General features: G+C 37.4%; 2 protein-coding genes across 2 annotated transcripts in view; one reads left to right on the top strand and one right to left on the bottom strand.

Annotated features, from left to right (window-relative positions):
- The window catches only part of LOC134537023 (attractin-like protein 1), a 36,686-nt gene extending 31,121 nt beyond the window's left edge, over positions 1 to 5,565 (top strand). The window contains exon 23 of the mRNA XM_063377216.1: positions 2,065 to 5,565. Within this exon, the coding sequence (XP_063233286.1) occupies positions 2,065 to 2,201 (137 nt within the window). The 3' untranslated portion in view covers positions 2,202 to 5,565. The remainder of the gene's footprint in view (positions 1 to 2,064) is intronic.
- Positions 5,566 to 7,313: 1,748 nt separating this feature from the next.
- Positions 7,314 to 24,027, bottom strand: part of LOC134537022 (glycoprotein-N-acetylgalactosamine 3-beta-galactosyltransferase 1-like) — a 49,971-nt gene continuing 33,257 nt past the window's right edge. The window contains exons 6-9 of the mRNA XM_063377215.1: positions 22,288 to 22,426; positions 20,398 to 20,618; positions 19,081 to 19,238; positions 7,314 to 17,218 (exon numbers count right to left, since the gene is read on the bottom strand). Of these exons, the coding sequence (XP_063233285.1) occupies positions 16,988 to 17,218; positions 19,081 to 19,238; positions 20,398 to 20,618; positions 22,288 to 22,426 (749 nt within the window). The 3' untranslated portion in view covers positions 7,314 to 16,987. The remainder of the gene's footprint in view (positions 17,219 to 19,080; positions 19,239 to 20,397; positions 20,619 to 22,287; positions 22,427 to 24,027) is intronic.

Raw genomic sequence — 24,027 nt, 5'->3', positions numbered from 1 at the left:
GTTATGCATAGCAGAAACTTTGATCTAGTGTTCATGCAAGAGCCACATGCAATGTTTTGTCTTAGAGACGTAAGAGACTGTGAAAACCATACAAAATGAAACAATTAATGACGATTCACTCGCGAACATCTCAATTGGCAGCAAGCGTGCACGATAGCACAACTTACCACCATGATGGTTGAACAACAACCGGAAGCTGCAGGGCTGCCCACATTGGCAGGCAGCCAACTTGAAAAACTTGGCACTGCCAGCAAGCAGCACGGGAAGTTCAAAATTCAAATGTTTCAAACACTATGCACTAAATTAACACACAATATTTACAAGTCAAAACATGTAGTCCTGGGAAGGTATATTCTCAAGGAGATACTCCTAAAGTTACTACATGTGTGAGAAAACTTAACACGACAATGCTGCTAACTAATTATTTTATGATCATGTACACATTTTAATTGGCCCTGGTGCCTGGAAACTATAATATTGTGTGTATGTCCTGTTCGGAAGAAGCAGAAAGATAACCTAAGATGAACTGAATGGGATTTCTTTTTTTTTAAACCAGCAGTAATATAAATAATATGAAAAAAAGGGTGACGATTGGTCAGGAAATTCAGGAAAACCTGGAATTACCCAGGAATATTATGTTTTGGGAATTACCCAGTAATTTATTCACGAAATGTCTATACTGCTTTTCAAATGGCAAGTGAAATGATGATGCACCTAAAAATTGTTTCGCAAATACAGTAGAACCTCGATTATCCATGAAGCGTAATTCATTCGGGAAGGGACAAGAAAGGAGTAAAACTAAAAACTACACATAAAAGTAGTATCAGTAATATTTGTACATTTGTTTTGTATAAATTACTTATGAATTTTTTTTATATTGTAAAACCTAAATACATTTGAATTTGATGATCCATGATTTTCCCTTATCGGTGCTGACCTTCTTCACCAATGTCTCGGTAAATCAAGGTTCTACTGTAAATCATAAAATGGCAATAATTTTCTTTTCAAATTCAATGAGTTGTATATAATTCTAATCTTACGACATTAGCTGACACAACTGTTAATGCTTAAAATTGTGTAATGTTACTTTTGTTCCCCACATCTGGATAGTTAATGTAAAATTCTAAGATTATAAGTAGACTTGAGTGTTTGGAAAATCTTTTGGGAACATTTTGAAGCTCGTCTCATGTTGAGTTTGTTATTTAATTTTTTTTCGTCATTGCTATAATTTAAGGGTTTTTCCTGTAAATAGCTCTCTTACATTTATGATTGGGTTACAAATTTTCTCACCGGATAGTTTCTAAATGTTTACTAAAAAAAATATAAAATGCAAGAGAGCTGCCATGAAAAATTTTCAGGGAAAGCCCTCAAATCATAGTAATGAGCAAGGACAAGATCATACGGTGAATTGCAATAAAACCGAATTAACACCCAAAAGCAAGTCATTACACCATAACACCAAAATTCAATTTAATACACTACGAAGCACCGAAATGCAATTAAAATCATGAAAACTAATAAGCATTTTCAATCAAAACTTAACTCTAATGAAAAAAAAAACCTAATCTTTTAAATATTATATTCAGTGAAAGTAATTTATTTAGCAGAACGTTTGTACCACAATTTGATAAAAACTAAATTCGAAAAATTTTACCTTTTTTTTTTTAATCTTGCAACTGTTACTCATTTTTTACATAACGACCTTAGATCATTTTTTTCAAACACAGAAATAGTTGATTTATTATATTTGTTTTGAAAAGTGAGTCATGCTTATTGCAAATCCTTATATTGAAAAAGTTGCATGACTCTATTTTGGAGAAATTAGTATCGTGGATCATTTTAAGTATCATATCTGTTGAGTAATATGCTATTTGTTTTAATGAACAGATTTCATAAAAAAATAAAAATAATAATGCCGAATCTGTTGTTTGAAAAACGAAGTAGGTCTGGGAATGAAACCGTGAGATCTTGTCCGTAGCAGAGAGCCGATGCGGCGTGCGAGACGTGACCGTGTTGTCGTTGGCCCGAGGCGAAGGCGGCGGTGTGTTGTTGTGTTGTCGGCAGCGGGACTGGCCATAGCCTCGGCGCTGGTGACCCTGGGCAACCCGCGCAAGGTGAGCATCGACCCCGCGTGCAAGACGGACGCAAAGTGCAAGTCGCGCAAGACCCTGTCCAGCCAGCACCCGGACAGCTGCATATAGCAGTCGTAGGCGGCCGGCCAGCCGCGTCGCCTTCACGTTCCCCTGCCGGTGCATTCCTTGTCCCCCCCGCCCTGCTATGATGATATTATTCCCGGCCCCACCCGGCGTGTAGTTCTCGCTGCGTGTGCGGTGCAGTCGGCGACGGAACGCTCGTGAACGGACGAAGCCCGCAGCGCCGACCGGGAACACAAATGGTTTGAACGCCTATCGTGACCTCGTTCGTTTTGTCGACCGTCAGCTCATTAGCTTCATTCTTCCACTCATTATTTATGTGATAGGTGCGTGAATTCTTTATCGGACACCAAGAGAGAAAAGAGGAAGAGAGAGAGAGAGAGAGATAGAGATGTTTTCTTATGTCTGTTTTTATATACTCACGTTTAAATTGTAGTTTTCTCATTTATGTCCCAAGTAACATGGAATCTGCAATATGTATTGTAAGAATAATTTGGTGCTATGAGGAACTGGATTAAGCAATCAAATGGTAATTCTTGAAGGAAAACTTTTTAAACAATTTTGGAAAGACTTGCCAGGGAAATAGAATTTGGACATTTTAAAGTAATTTTAGGTGTATACTGTTATAACTGTAGTCTATTGCAATATACTACCATAGGCTATTAGGCAAGAGATACAAGTTTCTCTCTAAACAAATGGCTTACTGTATTGGGTTAGGAAGAACTGTAATAGACCATGTGTACCTCACGTATCGGTGAGTCGTCTTCAGCTTGTCATCTAGTCGTTCCCCAATCGAGTCTGTGAATGGGCGTTTCCTTTTATACTGCTGTTTGTGGATGATCTTATCAAGGATTCGGAAATTATTCTCTGTGTGCGGGTTGCAATTCTCTGACGTACCTTAGGTTACAGCTACTTAAAAAAAAAATGCATCACAAAATTTTTTGTGCATTGTCTTGTAACTGTCACGTGATTGGCCATTAGATACCTTAGCATCATTGCACGTGTTTCTGTTATGTGATGTTTGTTTTTGAAGAATAGTTTCTCTTTTTTTTTATGCAGATAATTTTTGTATGTCTCTTAACATACATAAAATTATTGAATTTAAATAAGTAAAACTTAAAATTCCTTGCACTTAGTAAAATGTGTAGTTTGACTGATTGGCAGATTAATTTGAATTGCAATCCAAGTGTCATACTTGTGTTTGGGTTCTGAATTGCAATGTATTTTTGTTTCAGCATGCATAAAAATGCCTTAATTATTTTTTGTCCATTAGCGTGGTTGGATTAACAAGTGCTTGTACGTTGATACAACTACATGGTTAAAATGTTATCTCAGGCCTTCTTTTAGTCTGTCAGTTTTCCTTGCACCCTTAAAATGCAAAAAAAAAAAAAAATTCAACAGATGGTTGGAAAATTGTATTTCGTTAAATGTTCTTCAAGGAGAATAGTAAATACCATTGTATTACAGAATATAGTTCAGGCAATAAATGAGGCAAGGCACTAAAGCCAACACAGAACCACTTTCTGTGGCGTATGCTGTTTTTCTCTACACTGGTCAAAACTTTGAGTGATATTTTGTTTAGTCTTGGTTCTCCCCCAAGAGCGTTGTAGGCAAGAGAAGAGGTGTGGGTAGCTCTTCCTTCATGGCAGTCCCTTGCAGTTGGGAAAAGGGAAGGGGCAGTCTCCCAAAGTTGCATTATTTGTGTAATCTTGGAAGTTATGAAACTATTTCTTTTTATTTTGTTCGGACATCAAGAATTTGAAATTTTCTTTCCAGTAAAAAGACATGTTAAGATTTTATTTTAATAACTCAACAGAAATATTTTCTAAACACAACAAACTTAACACAATAATTTTTTTTTTAGTCTGTGGGTATACGATTCACGTAAGTTTAAGTGGTTCTTTTTTTTCCAATGTAGGAATTATGCAGGAAGTGGGTCAAGCCCTACTAGTTTGGCTTCATTCGCAGCTCTTTACCATACATAAAACATATTTCAGATTTCAAATTTAAAAATATTTAACTTTTGTAGTTTAAAATAGTTGACATCAGCAATATACAGCCACTGGTTTTATTGCCATGTATAACTACTGCCATCTTCAGGTGACGGGCGGTTGTGTTTCAAGTTATTCAACGGTTTCCGCAGTTGGCGTGGTCTGCTTCTCTTGCGGTCCCTGGTCGAATTGCTCCTGCGTGCCAGATGTTTCCGTTCCATCACTTGTTCTCCCCCATTAACAGACTGTCGGATAGTGTTTGGTCTGCCCCCACGAACTGCTCAGCGAGCAATACTCGTGTGCACCCTACCTCGGACTAAGTCACACAGAAGTATTCATCTCAACCAGTGTGATGTTATACCAGTTTAGTCATTCAAACATTCCAAAAAAAGAAAATACCCTCAGAATGGAAACATGCTAAACAAAAGTTGTAAAGGTTAGGGTCCTATTGCAGACGTCTTCCCATGGATCACCATTTTTTTTTTTTTTTTTTTTTTTTAAAGGTTGCATACGTTGTTGGAAGTTTACGCTAAACCATTGTTTTTTTTTAATTTCGTGACAAAAAGAAATAAGCAAGTTAATGCAGACCTATCCACTGAAAGTATGGCACTGACTGCATTTCTTTTGATTCTCGATTGTAAGTTAGCATTTTTTGTTGTGCAAGGATTCTAAGAAACAAACAGCAGAAATATTCTTGAGGATTGTTTGTTTATTTATTACAAACTATGATTTGTATTAGCAATACTGTATTTCAGAAACCAGGAAATTATGCTGTTATTGAGTCATAATTAAGACTGTGCTCTTTCAGAATTTGCGAACTGTCACTCATGCATTTATGTAAATAATCTTGAGTGCTGTGGAACGCTTAAAAAATTGTAACTACTGTTCATAGCAGTTTTCTGTTTAGTTATTTTGTGTAAAATATATTTTCAAAATGTGAAACTGGTATTAATTTTTAAACCTTAGCATAAAATTGGGTGTGACAGGTCTTGAAGTGCAGTGTGAAATGGTGACTGTTTTTAATCAGTGGCATTTTATATTTATTTGTTATGAATTTGTTATTTTTATTTACGTTAGTGTAACAATTATTTTATGAGTGTAACCAAAAGTCTGAAAATATTTTGTACATTAATGGTAGATCTGGTCAAGTAATGTACATGGTACCATCATCACAAAGTTTCACTATTAAGATTTTCAATTTAAAAAAAAAAAATTCACTAGTATTTAGCAAGTGCAATTAATATCTTACTTTTTTTTTGTGATACTTACAGTATTTAAAAAAAATTTTAATACATGGTTGATTATTGAGATGATATTTATGTATTTTGTTGTGATATTTATGCAAAGAGTCCTGCCTGGTTTACTCTAGAGTTTGTCAGTTTTTTTTTCAAAGGAAACAACAAATAAATGGCAGACTGTCATCCATTGCCTTTTTTCCATGAACAGATGTATGTAGTATCTCTGTTTTATTTACCACGTCAGAGAGATGTGGATCAATTGTGGTATTTGTCACTACAAAGTATCATGTGGTCATGTGACTGAAGAATGGACCAGCTAATTCCAGAACAGTTTCCCAACTATCGTTCACGTCTTGCTGATGACCCAGCGTTGTAATACTACTTTCCATTTCCCCTTATGATTTTTGTTTAAGATTTGGAAGGTGCGGCAAAAACAAAAACCACCTTTTAATCCAGAGCTGGTAAACATACTCCTATAATGTTCGACCGGCATATAAGGTAGTAACGAGTGAGAACGGGTGAAATCCATCCACAAAGTTGCTACCCAGGAAAAATTGGGAAATTATATATTGAAAGTTAAAACTGAGTAGAGTTCAAACATAAAAAGGTGATTAGGGTTTAGCATTTTATTGACATTTAGGCATTTATGAATGGATACCTGTTAAGAGTTGAGATAGATTAGCAATAGAATGCATCTTTCTTGGTGGTTGGGAAGGGGGGAGGGGGGAAATACCATAAGAAAGGAGAAAAAGGCAATATCCAAATTTTTCAACTGCAAAAAATTGACCGTTGATAGTATGTATTAGAGTGCGCGTAACCACAACTTTCATAGTTAAAAATTTATACTTCCGCACTTACCCAAGTGCAAGGCGAGGTTTACATTTTCCTCTCTAATCGTAATATATATATATATATTTTATATATAATTTATATATATATATAAATTATATATATTTTATATATAATTTATATATATATATATAAATGTAAGTCCTACAACAATATTTTCTAAAAATACCTACAATCATTTGACTTATATATATATGTATATATATGTTAGTCAAATAATTGTAGGTATTTTTAGAAAATATTGTTGTAGGACTTACATTTTTTTGTAATGACAAATATGTAAAGAAATCAAAACTAAAATGTTTAGACTAAAACCTGGTGAATATTGTTGACATTTCTAACTTCACTTTCACACTCCTCCAAATTAAGATTTCTTACTTAAAATGTGACCTGAACAGTACCAAGTTTCAACAACGTTAATTAGAAGTAAATTATTTTTACATTACTAACTGTATGTTTGTTTCTTTAGTTTTTTGCCACCACCACACATACGAAGATATTCAGTGTGACTGCAATGCCTCTGCATATATAATTTCTTGGGAATACCTGTAAAAAGTGCTAAAAATAATGGTCTGTTGCATACCTTAGCCCTTAGCGTTAACTTAATTGGCAGACAGTTAAATAAATAGCAATGTTAATCTTGTCAAAATTCTGCAAATAAAGATAAATTTGAATTTTTTTTGCTCTAAGCTTGGAATACATCCTTATACAGCAGTTGTGTAAATATGATATATCTGTGGTCAAACTATAAGACTGAATGAGGGCAGTTTAAGAATTGCAATTTATGATTTTTATGTTTAGTTTTTCCACAGGCCCATTGCGTACAATAATTTTGTAGATTTTCAATTAAATAAGTATTTGAGAACCTAACAAATGTTAACTTAAAAATTTTCATTTCTTTCAGTACTTACATTGACAGTTTCTTATTGAAATGGAAATTAATGTCCTAAATTTATTTGTCAAAACTGATACCTTTCCTTTAACAAATATTCACACAAACAATTCTATTAAACTCTGCAGTGTTAGTAAGTTAAGCATACACTTATGTGGGTGGCACAGAATCAATATAATAAAACAGTATATATATTAAGCCAAGTATTTATTTAGGTATTTATATGGCTCGTAGAAACACTAAAACATTGTGCTACAAAAACAAAACATACATCTAAATTAATTTCAAGACAGTCTACTAACAATTCGATAGAAACAATCTTTGGATGATAAAAATTATACATATGTAACAATGATTAAACTAAAATACTAAAATAAACCAACAAATGTAAATAGAAAATCATATTTTCCAACAATAAATTCTAGCAAAGCTTTAGTAAATAGCTGTTCAAGATACTAGCACAATTAAACTGGTGCATATGAGTCAGCAGTAAGTTTGTGCTTTATGCAAGTTGTGGTTATGGGAACAAAATGTGTTTTTTTTTTCTTCTAAACTCCTAATTTGCTGTGCTTTCATTAATATTATACGACAGCCTAGCAACAGAAAAGTTCAAAAAACCTAACACTGAAATCACATACAATAAAAATGTATAGGTAAACTTGTTTCTCCAAGAAAATTTCCTTGTTTACAATAATGAGGATCGCTTAATTGTTCTTTAGCTTAAATTCATTGTTTTCGTCACCACAAGACTTTGCAAACATATATAGTTAACATTTATTAATATTTTGGTGGATCAAACACTGGTACAATACAACCTCTCTATATAGTCAACATCTTCAATAACAAAGAAAAAATTCCTAAAACAAACCTTTAAGTCACAGTCAAAACTGTATTCAAAACCACACATTTTTAACCTTTATAACACAAACATTTATCTTCCTTTGTCATGACAAAAACTACTAAACATTAAAAGAATATAAAGAATGTATTCATTTAGTATTTCCTTACAAACGCAGTAATTTATAATATTTTTATAATTACGTTTATAACTCAACAAACATTTAAATGTTTAATGAAACAATAGAAAATTAAAACATTCCTATCTAATATACATAAAAAAAGAATTAACAGAAATAGGCCTGTAACATTCAAGATTGCTGATACAGAAATTACAAGAAAGAAAAAAAAATTCATCTCACTCCTTTTAAACTTAGAGCTGTAAGTTGTTTTTTTGTTCCTAAATTTGTCGCATTTAACTCACTTCCTCGGAAAACATCCCCCCCCCCCCCCAGCATCATATGTGCTAAATGACAAAATTTTACTGTATTTTGGAACTTGGTGCATGTGTGTTGGGAGCTTTGCACAGTGATACGTCACCACCCCTCTGACTACATCCTACCCTTACGGCAGTCGTTAGCGCAACGTACGCAAGCGTGACAGGCGCACGGCCACAACTTCTGCCAAGCATGCTAGATGTGCCGGAGAATACCCTGAAAACTTAATATTATCTTATTGTATCAATTTCACTTAACGAAAGAATCGGATACAATGCTCCCTAAGTAGGCATTAGTATTAAACTTTGTTGATTTAATAAAAATGTATTTCAACCTTTTATCTGTTTAAATAACTTGCGATATTTTTAGGGACTTGATTCTTTCTTTGTAACTGCATCCATGGCCCAAATTTAAATTATCTAAAGGTGCGGGTACGCCGTCCCGCTCCCTGAACGCCCCGAACCCAGTCGAGCTTCATCGCTTCTCGTGATCGGAATCGGCCGCAGCGCCCCGTTGCCCCACTGACCTGCTCTTTCTGTCAACTTCCAAATATCATTACTAGAGACCTGCAAAATTCGCAGATTCATTCGGTGATAGGCTAGAATTCAAACACATATACCTCTTAGATAATTTTGCTCTTGGCTTACTGTTCATCTGGACGAATCTCAACCAGTTATAAACTCTCAACCAAAGAAGGATCGAATCACAGACAAACCAGCTGAGACGACTTACAAGACGGCAGCCAATGAACTTGCGTTGTTTGCCCGAGTGTACAGGGGTATGTGCAGTCTATCCTGAAGGCCATCGAAACCGCTAATTTTGCAGGTCTCTAATCACTACTCTCTTCCGCGCATCCCCATGACTGGCCAGGACGAGTAAACTCTTCAACCCTCCGGGGACGTGAGCCTTATTGCGAACGTATCATCCAGTCACGTGGCATGCGGTCGGGAATTTTCACAGTTATAAACACAGTGTAGTTTTCTTTTGACGTACTTCATACGTGACCAGTAATAAACGGACCTTCACGAAACCACGTGTTCTCTCTGCTGTCGCAGGAGCGCACGTGGAAGGGCAGCGGCTTGGAAGTAGCCTAGGGCTCGCCAGTTTTTTTCCCAGCTCCCGAGTTTACGTGCGCTTCACGCTGAGAGCGGACAGGCAGATCCGAGCGACGGCCATGAGAACAGTTCCCGCAAACCTTTAATACGGCGGCACCCATTCGCAGCACTGCCATCATCATATCCTCCGCCAATCATCGAGATCTCCAACTTGAATGGAATGAAACAATGGATGAAATAATTTTTTTTTTCTCTCTTTCGGAAACTAACTGGTACACAAATTTACCGCAGTTTATGTGACAGTCCCACTATCATGGATAAATAAAACCCGCGGACAGACTAGACTTATTTCGTTACACCTCTTTATAAATATCTCAATAGCAAACACACGCAATTCAAACTCTTCAATTTTGCTGTAATGAGTATAGTGGTTTTACTGACATGCTATGTAAAGCGAATGACAAATGACACCATATATCCTCGTTTTAGTACTTTCCACCATTTCTTTCAGCTAAGCCTTTGTTTCCACATTGTTTCATTAAAAAAAAATAACAGCTGAGCTGCACTGTACCACAACTTGCATAGATATTTTTTTCTTTCCCAGAGTACAAAAAAAAACAGAATTAACAAAAAATTCCCATCGCTACATCATGAAATTTACAGGTACAAGAACCTTAATAACATTAATTACTAGTTCAAAGACAGGTTCTTTACAGTGGCAAGAACGTAACACGAATTATTCCTAATATGTACTTAGTTTTCAAACTTAAAACATGACCTGTTACAGAATACAATCTAAGGAATGATTTTATGTCACTTTCACACTCTCATTTACAAGACATCTGACACCAAAAGTGATCAAGCCTCAATATCCAATATGGCATGAAAAGTAACTCATTCTTCTTTTATGTACTGCTTAGTTAAAATGACTTCTACTTAATCCTTGGATGTAATTTGGACACACACGTATAGGACACGTATAGAAGTGGCCATAATTTCTTTACGTGTAAATTGGATGCAAAACTTTGTGAATCAAATGACAGAACGCTAACACTAGTCCTCAGGCCACCATTGAATGAGAAATGTTAAATGTGTATAGAGAGAGATAAATGACTAGTGGATACAGGCGCTTAATGGTTTCGTGAAAAGTAGGCGGAGGTTCATCATGTCATATCTGTGCGTGATAAATATTGGAACAGAATTTACACTTATCGTTTAAAGCGTCTTTACGAAACTTGTGGCCGAATTTGAACAGATACGTTCGTAGAAATTATTTCAACGAGATTATATATTCGAAAACATCATGCTTGGAGAACAAAAGTCTAATGCAAGTTCAGCTACCGATTTTAAGTCCCTTCCTGATGGGGTTTCGAAAAAGAACATTGACCTGATTCAATGCATAGAAACCAACTACATGCAAGTGAAAAAATAATTGAAGATTCAGATGCCTTGAAATAAGAGAATGAGTTGACCAACTGAATAACAAAAACCTTTGTTCCATGAAATATGTATGTAATCCAGATACCTACATTAAATTAAGGGATAGTAATATTTTTAATAAACTTACCACACAGATCCAATATACATATGAAATTTTTTCATGTAACCATCAACCAATTATATTTCATTGTGATATGTTATCATTATCATGCTTGAATTGCACAAAAAAATTTTTTTAAACAATAATTGGCATTCAAATTATGGGCAGACAGCACATTATCAGTATTGGCCTATTAAACATTAGCACCAAATAGTACATAGGTACCTATTTCAAAATTAAAATACAGCTACAAGAACTTCATTAAGTTCGTGTTTAGTCTACAATCAGACTATTATTTCTTAAAAAGAGAAATCACACATCATACAGGCATTACCACAAGAACATTGTAAAAACTATCTAGTCTAATCTACATTTTACATCTAGCTGATATCAGTGGTTGAATACCACAACTGCTATCATATTTAATCACTAATACTAAATCACTATAAAGGTTGACTACACATCACAAAAATTCAAGGACCAAAGATCGAACATTTTGAACATGAAGTGTGAATGATTTTACTTCCACAAGGGACTACCAATTTTAACATACTACAGAGGTATGTTATAATTTTTTTTAAAATCAATTTGGTAAAGCAGTAATTATACAAATTTTCCATTTATTTCCTACCAATAATGCCAAAAAATTTTAACTAACCACAGATATAAAAATTCAATTTCATAAACTGAATCCACAATAGTATTACACACACTTAAGATTTAAACGTAAGTCTGAAACACTTCAAAATGTACAAACAATGTGTGTTCAACTTAGAAATAGAATAAAAGTATTCCTATTAAGTCATATTTACATAACTAACTATACTGCACAACTCATCAAAAAAAATTTCACATTTTTACCTTATTCAAAGCAACATGGTACACAAAATTATAAAATATCAAGACAAGACATAATATAGTCTTCCAATTACCAGTTACAAACATTATGTATGCAAACTTTTTGTATTGGTACCCTGTAAATAAAGGACAAAGTTAGTTTTTACCTGTTTTAATTTTTTTTTTCTGTGCTCAATCTATAAAACATACAGCAGTCTTCTGCAGAAAACTAAGATGGCCAATCCATCATTGCCAAAAGCTGAGATCAATAAAATCTGTACCCAATTTAATCACCATGCACCCGACACATCTCGAAGGAAAATCTAGTCTTTAATAGTATTTAAAAAAATTAACTTCAAGGGTTATAAATACTATTCCTCATTTTTATAACTACAAACCACTATTAGTAAACTTAATTTAGACAATTACGTATTGAAATGAACAGGCACACATAGTGCCTGAAAAATTACTTTCAAATTATTCACTCCCATTTTCTCATCAAGACATACGAGACCTGACGTATTAGCAAAAAGAAACCATACTGCCTTAAAACGAAGTTTTGGCGTGTCCTACTGGCAAATTTTATGCTTGCTCATGATTTCACAGCCAATTTGATAAGAGGTCAACACACATCCTTACCCACGGTGGCACAAGAGAGTTAAGTTACTGCCACACACACACTTAACGTAATGCAGGCAGCAATATCCTAGCACCGCAATGGTAACTACAGTGTTTCTGTTGGCAACTGAAGATATGGCACTTAGATATCAACTCACTGTTGCACACCTCACAGACGTACTGGCAACTCATGTAAACCAAATATAGGACTCCAGAGTATTTTGGTTTTACAAAAAAAAAAATATTAAACTATTCAGACAAAAAATAAAATGCAAGGACTATATTAATATATTTATCGTTCTCTATTTACTGGTATAAATGCTTCCTTATTTTAAAGTTTTTCAAAATATTAAACATTCCTATATACATATATTTACAACATTGACATAAATGATAAATCCAACTACACCACAAACACAATTTATCTCCCTTTGAATCAGTCAAATATGAGGCATGTTCGGAAAGTAATTACCATTTCCATGATCACCGAATTGACGTCAGAGCCCTGGTGTGGGTCTACCATTGTTTCTTGTTGGTTTGGTCTCTGCAGAGTCCATCACCAGCGACACAGCAAGAGTTGCCTTCTTAAAAGCGTTATAAAAATGTTTTAGGGAAATGAGAGGTACGCTGATCATGAATGAATATTTCTTGGTCCAGTTTTTAAATGCCAAACATGAAACACGTGCTAAAATCCATTGGCAGTTCAGTATGGAAAATCCATTGGCAAAGTTCAGTATGGAAACGTAACATATAATGGAATGGTGAAAAGGTAGGTGGAACAGTTTGAGGAAGGATTAATAAGAAAATGCATGATTGAAAAAATATTTATGAGAGCAGATACTTTATCATGTGTCATCTTAACGAATATCCTAAACTTAAAGAATTGCCATGCAGAAATAACTAGGTAACTTCAATGGCAGACAAATATCGAAACATTAGTTGAAAGTTACAGTACGTCAACAGTTTACGGCTTCCTTCCATGTAACATTAGCTTTGTTTAGATTGTCCCTGCATACATTTTCTAACAGCTTAAAGGTACTTACTTTCCGAAAAGTCTCATTTATATAATGTATTCTGATACTTTTTTCTCCCAAAAACAGGTTTCTGTCAGCGTAATTTTTTTCATCTGACTTTAGGAAAACAATTTCTGAGGCCAGGTTTCATTTACGTTTGAAAGTTTTGTCAAAGATGTTTCCTGAACCTCATTATGTTTCCCTAATCCAATGAGTGGAAATATTAACTCTAAAAATGCTAGATGACAAATGATGTGTAAGCTAACAAAGGATGTGAGTAAAATAAAGATTGGCTCACGTCATTCATGGATGCATAAAATAAATCCTATTTTTAACATTATAAACCAGTTTCTGACTCAACAACCAAATCAGGCTGTGTTCCAATTGGTCATTCTCTTAAATGTATAACTTAGCAGGTGTCAATTGCAAATACAATCACTTGGTTTGCACTTGTAAGAACACTGTACTTAAATGTATAGGTATACATTTGTTTATAAAGTAATGTATACTATATATATATATACTAAAATAATACTTACATAATTAGAACACAAATGCATCAAACATCATTGTATTAACAAAATTCCATTTCACTTCTGAGAGTTATTCAAGATAATTTATAAAATGTTCTATAAAGCAGTACTCCTGTTAGCTGGAATATACCATGCCTAGTTTTTAACTGCAGAATTGGTAATCACACACATACACATATTTTTTTATTACAAAATTTAAAATAAATGCACAAAAATTATGAATTAGCAAATGTGTAATTTTTTTTAAGTTTGATTAAATACCTAATAAAAATTACGAAGTGTAATTTTTTTTTAAAGATTATGGGTAATGCGACTATTTCCACAAAATAATTTGAACATTGCCTGAGCTGCCAGAAAAATAATTTCATCCGAACTGTTCTGAAATGGAAAGTTATGAGCCGCAAGCACCTACCTCAGAATTCTCCAGCTGTGACGACACCTGTCGGTGCTCCCTTGGCCGACACAAGCCGGCATGTTCCATTTCTGTTTCTCGAGGGGCGTGTCTGAAAGTGCGCGGCGCAAAAAGTACGACGGTACGAACAAGCGCTGCACCTGGCGACTATCGATCAAGCCCAGTTTAATATGTTTAAATAAAACTAACGAATTATAAGACACTTATCATTTACAATAAATCACCAATTAATCAATAAAAATTGTTCAATGTGCGACTACGTTCTTAAACATAGTCTAGCTCGACTACTGCTCTCTTCACCCCAAGTGGCCGGTTGCCATTAGAGGTCTTTTTCAGTTGCATCTCACCTTACGCAGCAGGGGCCAGACGTGTTCACGCACCGCAGAGTCATCACCGTCTTTGATCACCTGAGCAGCTGCAATAGTGTTAGTTTTACCAATCTCTTCCCATCGGCCCGGATCAAACCCACCAGCTGCATAACTAATCATTCGTTGTTCCTTCGGGAAGCGTTCGCGTACTACGTTACTTGTTTTGTCAGCCTGGCCGCGAGGCGTGGACCCGGCCTCTTGTAATGTGGACTTAGCCGCGAGGCTAAATGTGCAACCAAACTTACTGACGAATCATTTACACGGGACTTTGTGGCGGGCCGCGTACCACACCCACGTGATAGGCGGGTTAAAGGGGCCCTCCACCAGGCATTACCTATGCCAGCAACGGCATAGAGTATGTTACTGCACCAGACATTTCGTGCCTATGTTATTTGTAATTGTGGTTTTGATGTAACATAACCGTGTCGTTCCAAGACACGTGACTATCAACATTGTGTGCCTGTACCTAGGGCCGTACCGTGCCATGATCCTACAGCGGCCATCTACGTAGTTGGTGTTCCTTGTGTAATTCTGCTTTTGACGTGCATCACACCTCTAGAGTTCCCTCAAGGATCCCGTAACGAAACACAACAAAGGTGACGCCTAAACAGTCATTTCTCGCCGTCAGTAAAATCAGAGTAAACAGCGTGCTGTGACGAGCATCAGCTCCAGTTCGAAACAGGCCACGCACGGGAATAGCAGCACCAGCAAGAGGGTCATTGGTGTAATAAATGCCATTCCAGAACACAATCTTTCACTTCGTAAGTAAACAGCATCCCGAATGCCATCCAGGCAACCTTATCGGCTTAGCATCAGCCGAGACAGGCGGGATGACATCAGATGGCCAAAATAGTTCGAATCTTAAAGCAATGGCCCAAATGGATGTAATCGATACTTGTTACTAAACATATAAATTTCAAAATTACTGAATATACTCAAAATTCTAAGACTCACCTTTGTGGTGCCAAGTCAGCTATCGCTTTTAATCTTTAATGTAAAAATACCACTGTGTAAGAAAGGCTGATCATTTCAAAAAAGGCTTTACAAATTTTCCTCAAGTGAGGTAAAGGTCATCGAATAGGTGTATGCATGGTTGACCAATAATATCTGTGCCCAAAGTCTACTAAGCAGCTAAGAGGATTTTATTAGCAAAAATTATGCTTTATTCTTTTAAAAACTGGACAAAAAGAGGAGTACTACTTAGTATGGATGGTCTTATTAAATTTTAGTAAATTATGTCAATTTATTGTAGGTTAGAAATTTCACAAAATGAGCCAAAAGAGCACAACTGAATGTCACAAAAAGCCTACAAAATTAAAACATCCTCGTACCAAAGCCTCGCAAGTAAAATCTCTCCACAAGCATGCATTACAGCAATCACACTACCATCACACCTGACGTTATATTTTAAGTTGTACTTATGTAGCTGTGCAGTTACAAACTAGTACTACGTACTTACCTACAAACAATAATCAAATTCTAAAAGTCACACGTTAAAAAAAAAAAAGTTCAACACACAATAATGTCACAATTTCAAAATGAAGCTAAATAAATTATTTATAAATATGTATATATTACTGCACAACATCAAAAAAATGGTGTTTGTATCATTGAAATATTACCAGCGAATATGACTCAACCAAAAAGATATTTCTTAACTTATACAGAAAATCATTCATTTTAAAAATATTGGACTTTCATGATACGCCACTTTACATAATTTAGTAGTAGTTTTACTAACAAAAAAAAATTAAGCTTGTTAAAACCCATATAACACTGAAATCTTTATACCTGCATTAAATTATTCCTGGAAACAATATGAAAAAAATTGCATTTATTATTAAATATATTAGCAAAGTACTGAAAACATGTTCAATAAAAATGAATATTATAACCACTAATTTATACTAAAATGAAATTTTTGAAAACTGTTGAAAATTTTAGCTCATAACTATTAATGCAGAAAATAGTTTTTTTTTGTAAAAGAACATTAAAAAAACTTACCTGAACTTTTCAAATTTTGCAATATTTCATCCAGCTTCATTTCTACTACGGAACTTTCTTCTGCCATCACCAGATGGTGTTTTTATCACTTCACCGCTACGTAACCTAGGTCTGAAGTATACTGGCGCGATTGTACACTGTGCGTCGGCTCACAGGAAACCAAACTGCTCGCTCTTCTCCCTACCTCTGAACAAGTGGCGGCGTCGGGGGTTACCAGTTGGTGATGCCGTCTGTCTTGCTGGGATTCTGCGCCGTCGCAGGCGCACCGGGCGAGCCCGCGACCACGGGGGAGGCCACGGCGGTGCCCGGCGCCGCGGGCGTCTCCACGTGGTGCGAGATGCCGTACGGCCGCAGGTGGTAGATCAGGTACTCCAGCACGTACATCAGGTTCGGGGAGACGTAGTGGAACGACACCGCGCTGTCCGAACAGCAGTCCATCCCCTGGCGGGACAGACACCCGCTCTCAATCCACGACACATTAACACCATCCCAGATCACAAACCCCCTGACGCATTAACACCATCCCAGATCACAAACTCCCTGACACATTAACACCATCCCAGATCACAAACCCCCTGACGCATTAACACCATCCCAGATCACAAACCCCCTGACGCATTAACACCATCCCAGATCACAAACCCCCTGATGCATTAACACCATCCCAGATCACAAACCCCCTGACGCATTAACACCATCCCAGATCACAAGGCCCCGCTCTGAAACCCCCTGACACGTTAACACCATCCCAGATCACAAACCCCCTGACACATTAACACCATCCCAGATCACAAACCCCCTGACACATTAACACCATCCCAGATTACAAGCCCCGATGGGTACGCCCGTGTATCTATCGCACCACAACCAGAGGGGCAGCGACAGAAAGACATTTGTACTGTTCTGGAACGGGATGTTACAAATGAAATAATTCTGTTGAGAAATTACGAACAGATGACATTGCAGTCCTCCGGTCCGCCACAGGAAACCAAGACTAACAATGTTTGGTTTGTCCGTCTTATTTTCCTACAACGGACAAACGTTACGCGATGGTGTTCGACCACAGACCCGAGTTCACGGAAACATGGGTAAACCATTAAATCGAGAATACCAGTCCAGGATTCCAACCCGGTCCTTCTAATGCTCATTTTACTAATATCAGTTCTTTTTATTACCAAGAAACTGTGTTACTCTGTTGCCATCTTTACAGGAAAAAAATTGACAGGTATTCTGCAAATAACACTGTTTTTTTTCTATTATATTGAAGATGGGCATAAAATCTCTTAAGTTCATTATCAAAATTTTAATATGACGTGGTAATTTATGATTTGATTGGTAATAAACTTAAGACAACTTTATTTTATTTATTTATTTTTATTTGTAACAAGCCTATCAAGTTACGGCTAGTTAACTTTATAGATAGGTGAACACAAACACTGATATACAAGAGACAAAACATACGACTAACCGACAGGACAAAAAAACTATGAGGTAAGCCCTGCCCACACGGCAGGCACCATAGAACAAGGAGGGAGATATAGAAGTACAACTCTTACTTTGGGGTGGGAGGTTCAAGGTGTTTATAATGTTAATTTAACTACTTGATGACTAATTGCTTGGTAATCTAGATTTAAATGTGATTGTATTTGCAATTTACACCTGCTAAGTCATACACTTAAGAGAATGGCCAATTGGAACCCAGCCTAATTTGGTTGTTGAGTAAGAAATTGGTTTATAATGTTAAAAATAGAAGTTTCTTTTATGCATCCATGAATGACGTGAGCCAATCTTTATATATCTCATATCCTTTGCCAGCTTACACATCATTTGTCATCTTGCAGCATTTTCGGAGGTAATATTTCCACTGATTGGATTAGGGAAGCATAATGAGTAGAGACTGGAAAAATTCGAATTCATTTAGCAACAGGCTAAAATACAAATAGTTATACCCCTTATACCTCAGTGATGCCTCTGCTATTGGCTCATAACTCACCTGGACGACTCTGGGCCAATGAGAAACACCCAACCAAAGCTTTATCGAATCACAGGCTGCTACGTTGGGACGCCTCACAAGACAGCAGCCAATGAGTGGGTGGGCATTTGACCGAGTGTACGTAGAAGTATGGAGTTCATCCTGGAGGTCATTGGACCCGCGAATTTTTCCGGTCCCTAATAATGAGACTTAGGATACATATTTGTCAAAAGATTTTCGCTAGTAACACACAGTTCCTATGAAACACCTCACGATGGATACAGAACACGGTGCACATTTGGACAGCAGCCATCCAGTCACACGGACCAACCTCCTTGCTCTCGTAGAAGATGTACTTCCAGTACCAGAAGTCTTTGTTCACGTGGTGGGGGATGAGGTGGTGTTCCGGCACAAACGGGAAGAACCTCCCCCGTCCCAAGGGGTCTCTAGAGTCCATCGCCTTCACCCCCACGAGCTCCAAGCACTTCCCTGCAACACCCCGCCAAGCACGCTCACACTTGCGCCCGGCACTGCGCAGCAGGTGCAGACTTGCCGTGCCGAGAAAAACCGACTTGTCATTGGACGAACGTACACTGAAACCATTTAAACACATTTTCAGATAAGTTCTTTTGTTGTACAGGTAGCAAAACAACTTATACGTAGAGACCTGAGAAATTCGCGGGGTCATTACGTGCTATGCTAAAATTCAAATAATTATACCTTAGTGCTGCTTCCACCATTGGTCCACTGTTAATCTGGAGTAATGAGGACAAATTTGAGACCCTCACTCATAGAAGTGTCGAATCACAGGCCACCCAGTCGTGACGACTCACAAGTCAGCAGCCAATGAACAGTTGGCATTTGCCCGAGAGTGTAAAGGATATTGGAGTCTATCCTAAAGGTCATTGAACCCGCGAATTTTTCCGGTCTCTACTTATATGATTAAATCGCTCATTTGAAAATAAATCAGCAATTCCACCCGAAATAGTGCACTTTGGTTATGTCTTAAAATGAAGCAGTGAACATATTTATTGGATACTTGACAATTATGAAGTGATGTAAAGTGTTCCTTAACAAATTTCCTTTACCAAACCAGCACGCACCATGGCTACTTATCTAAACAAAATGGTCTTGACGATAATTTTTTTATAACGGGGATGTTTAATGTTTGGCATCAAAACACTTCCCAAATAGAAACCAACACACCAGTTAAAGTTTCCTACGGTAAATATAATCTTTTAACAGGCATGACGGATGTATTAATATGAAATGGTAGTATGAATGAATGGATTATAACTAGGGACACCTGTATTTCGCGAATACATTTCGTATCTAGGTACATCGCAAAACACCGTAGTTTTTTTTCTTGTAGTTATTGGCTGTGGTCGGCGAGAGGTGTTTTCCCGCACTTGACGGGGGCCAATGGGAATGTGGATACCGTACTGCTGCACGCACTCGATTCGCCATTACTCTAAGAAAAAGCTACAGTGTTTTGTAACATACCTTGACGCGAAATACAGATGTCCCTAGTTATAACTGAATGTGTCGTCCCCACCGGGCTCATCAGAGACAGGAGGTGAGGAGACGACGCGGGAGGAACGGGAGCAATGGTGAGTTCAGCGGTGGCGACACGTGCGCAGGCACGGACCTATCTCCACGTCCTCGGCTCCCCCGTGGTCCTGCCTGCACCGGCTCGCTTCGACGCCGTCCTCGATGAAGAGCTGGACTGCCTTGCGGCTCAGCACGTAGCCGGCGCCCCCGCTCATGTAGCCCTGCTTCACGTACGGCTTGAAGCGGCAGCCAAAGTACGAGGGCTCGTCGGGGCTGTACGGCGACAGCATGTAGCGCAGGTTCTCCACCACGACGTACCTGCGGCGCGGGAACGAGCCCTCTCTCCACAGCCGGTTCACACACGCTATTGCACAGATCTACCACTTGCTGATTCCACGTTTGTTTCCTTCCTAACCTAACTAAAACTAAGTGTATTTGTTTTAGGAGGGGTCTAGAGTTGGGAAGATTTAAGTGCATCTCGGGCCGAAGTGTTGTGCGTGTAGTCGTGTGTTTGTGTGTGTGTTTTTGTGTTTGTGTGTGTGTTTTTTTTTAAATCTACTCCTTATGGCTATCGTGTGGTATAACTATTTGTCTTGGACTATAGTTTTTTATTTTTTTATTTTGTGTGAGCTGCGCTAAAGAGATGTTCCTCTTAATTGGCTGTACCACTTCCCAATGGCTGCACAGATACAGGGGGTGGGGAGAAACATTTTTAATGCATCCAGACTGCAATGATGCAAACTAGGTGAAAAATAGGTTAAAAAAAAATATCCATAGCACACATGTGGTGTGCAGAGCTTCGGATAAACCCAGCAATTTAAAAACTGCTCAAGATATCAGAGTAGTATCTGTTTACTAAAAGCATTTTAAGACACACCTGAGGGCGGATGTGTCGTATTTCATTTTAAAATTAATTTTCCTGCTATATACGGTTATGCAGGGTGGCCACTCTTCTGGGATAATAAAATTCCTGGTTTTTTCCAGGTTTTTTCAAGGGTGGTTTTTATCAATATTTGCATACAATTTGCATTTTTGTTAGACAAAGCACACACAATATGATGTTTTATTGGCATTAAACAATAGACAACTTAACTATAGGCTTAAAAATTAAATCAATGAACTTGCTTAAAACAAAACCTATCACCAACAAAAAAATTTATAATCTCACATCACCAAAATTACTTGACACCAAACGCACGTGTTTTGCCCCTCTTGCGTAGCTGGCTAATGCTGTTCTTCCCAAGCTACCGGTATTGATTTTAACATTACACAAATTGCAAATGGCGTTTGTCCTGCACTTTGGATCTTTCTCCACCCATTCAAATTCTCTCGTATATTTGTCATTGTATGTGGTGACCGAACTCTTTGACATTTTACAAATTACATGTTAGATTAAAAAATTCAAAACAATGTCCTGCACAACTAAACTTTTAAAAAACTCAAGAAAAGTATCCGTGATACAGTGACGCAACAACATGAGCGCAAAGTAAAAAATATATATATATACAACCAACATGCAGTGCGAGAAATTACTACCACCCTACAACAACATTTTTAGCCAAAATGCTGTTTCTTTTGAATACAGAAACATAATAAGTATGGAAGTCTGAATTGTTAACGGTTTCTTACGTACTACAAAAGTTTTTAAATGCAATATGAACAAATTAACTTTCACAAAATATAGCTCACGAGCAAACTGTCGTGCTTCGACGTGAACGTGGTGAACGTGCTCACGTTCAAGTTTTTCCATCATAGGCTTTTAACAGTCGTATGTTATTGTGACTGTTACTTCATAAAAAAAATTCCCGGTTCTAATAAAAATTCCTGGTTGATTCCAGATATTCCTGGTTTTTTAAGAAATCCTGGCTATTTCCCGCATTTCCCCATTTCCCGGTTGGCTGGCCACCCTGTTATGGTTACCGCTGAAATCTCAAAGAGAGGACTTCACGCGCTAGTAGCACCAACGAGCATCATTGCGACCACTCACGTGTCATCGTCGGCCTTCATGAACCAGTCGGCCTGGTCGAGGTAGTGCCGGTACACGTGCCTGAACGCCTCCTTGGTCTTGGCCCACAAGTAGTCCCTGCCTTCCTTCACCGGCAGGGCGACCGAGGGCAGCGAGCTGTCTGCACACACCACCACAGCCGTGCTTCTGCCCTGAACACATACTCATTACAAATTATCATGGTAGGCCAAGTTGTCGGTGGCCACAGAGAAATGACTAGATACTGGAAAAATTCGCGCTTTGGATGACCTCCAGGACAGACTCCACAATCCCCTGACACACTCGGGCAAATTCCACCTGCTCATTGGTGACCGACTCGTGACACGTGTCAACTGGGACGCTCGCGATTCGATACTTTTTTTTTTTTGGTTAAAGGTTTTCCAGTGGCTCAAAGTCCTTCAGATAAACTGTGAGCCAATCAGAGAAGCAATATAAAGGTACAGTTGTTTGGATTCCATCATATCGTGAAATGAATCCGCGAATTTTTCCGGTCTCTAGAAATGACAAACACGGGTTGTATGTCTGCCAGACAGCAATCTTGCATGTAGTCAAAATGACACTATTTTGGTGCAATAAGTTATCATGAAACATTCAACTCTCATATTCGTTAAATAATATGATCTCTCAATGAATAAAATTATTTAATAAAAAATAAAAACAACACCGAAAGCTATTGTTTGAAAATGAAATAGCCCTGAAAACAAAACCATAAAAATCTTGTAACTAGCTATAGCAAATCTCTTCCTTATTTTGCATTTCAATTCCCCCTTTCCAATACACAATTCTTGCTACTAGAAATGTCCTTGTTTTGGTGTCTATTAATTTGCTTTACAAAAGTTTTTTTTTTGTATCCAAGATGCCAATAAAATTACATTTTTACCAATAGTAAATGACACAGGGCTGTCCTCTGTTTCCAGATACACACCATAGAGCAAAAAAGTTTTAGACACAACTTTTTAATGTTGAAATTTATCTGAAACATTGTATTTTGTAAATAATAATGTGGTTGTAAATAATAGTGTGGTGAGGCTTCTGGAAAGAGTAAATGACGACCACTTGCCAGGTTGATACTACCTGGCTTGTTGACATTAAAAATATTTTATTTTATATCATCATTAATTATAATAAAGTTTAATATTATTAAATTACACTACATGCTGATTTTTCAAAATAACATAAGTTTGTGTCTATTGACCGTGTTATTGCAGTTGTAGTCATTATCAGAGCCTCTCGAGCGTTGTGTAACATTTCCAGAGCCCCGCCTGTGTGAAGTGGTGTAACTAGGACGCCATTGTTCTGGGAGCTTAGGTTGACAAGTTGGCCCTCACGACACGACATTCAAAGGGTTGTAACCACCACTCCAGAAAGGGGCCCAGGGATACAAAAACGCCTATGCCAGCCTCCGAGGCAGTTAGGTGACCCCCTGGTGAGCGAAAGCGGACGACGAGCGTCAGGCTTCTGTGCGGAGACTGGTGCACCGGGACTGTGCTGTGTGCGACGGATGAGAGAGTGGTGCGAGACATTGTGTCGGGACAGCGGGGCGAGGTAAGAGACAGGCAGTAGAGAGAGCCACTGTATAGCCGAGCTCCAGCGGGGGAGAGTGAACTGTGGACTGAAACCAAGGAGTGATCATGTTGTAGTTTTAAAGTGTTGTTATTTAATTAATAGTGTAAATACTAGTCAATAAATAACACTGTAATTAATTAATTGGCCTATCCTTTT

This window comes from Bacillus rossius, chromosome 11 (genome assembly GCF_032445375.1).
Source record: "Bacillus rossius redtenbacheri isolate Brsri chromosome 11, Brsri_v3, whole genome shotgun sequence".
NCBI lineage: Eukaryota > Metazoa > Arthropoda > Insecta > Phasmatodea > Bacillidae > Bacillus > Bacillus rossius.
The sequence above is the reverse complement of the archived record's forward strand: the minus strand, read 5'-3'. Positions and strand labels throughout refer to the sequence as shown.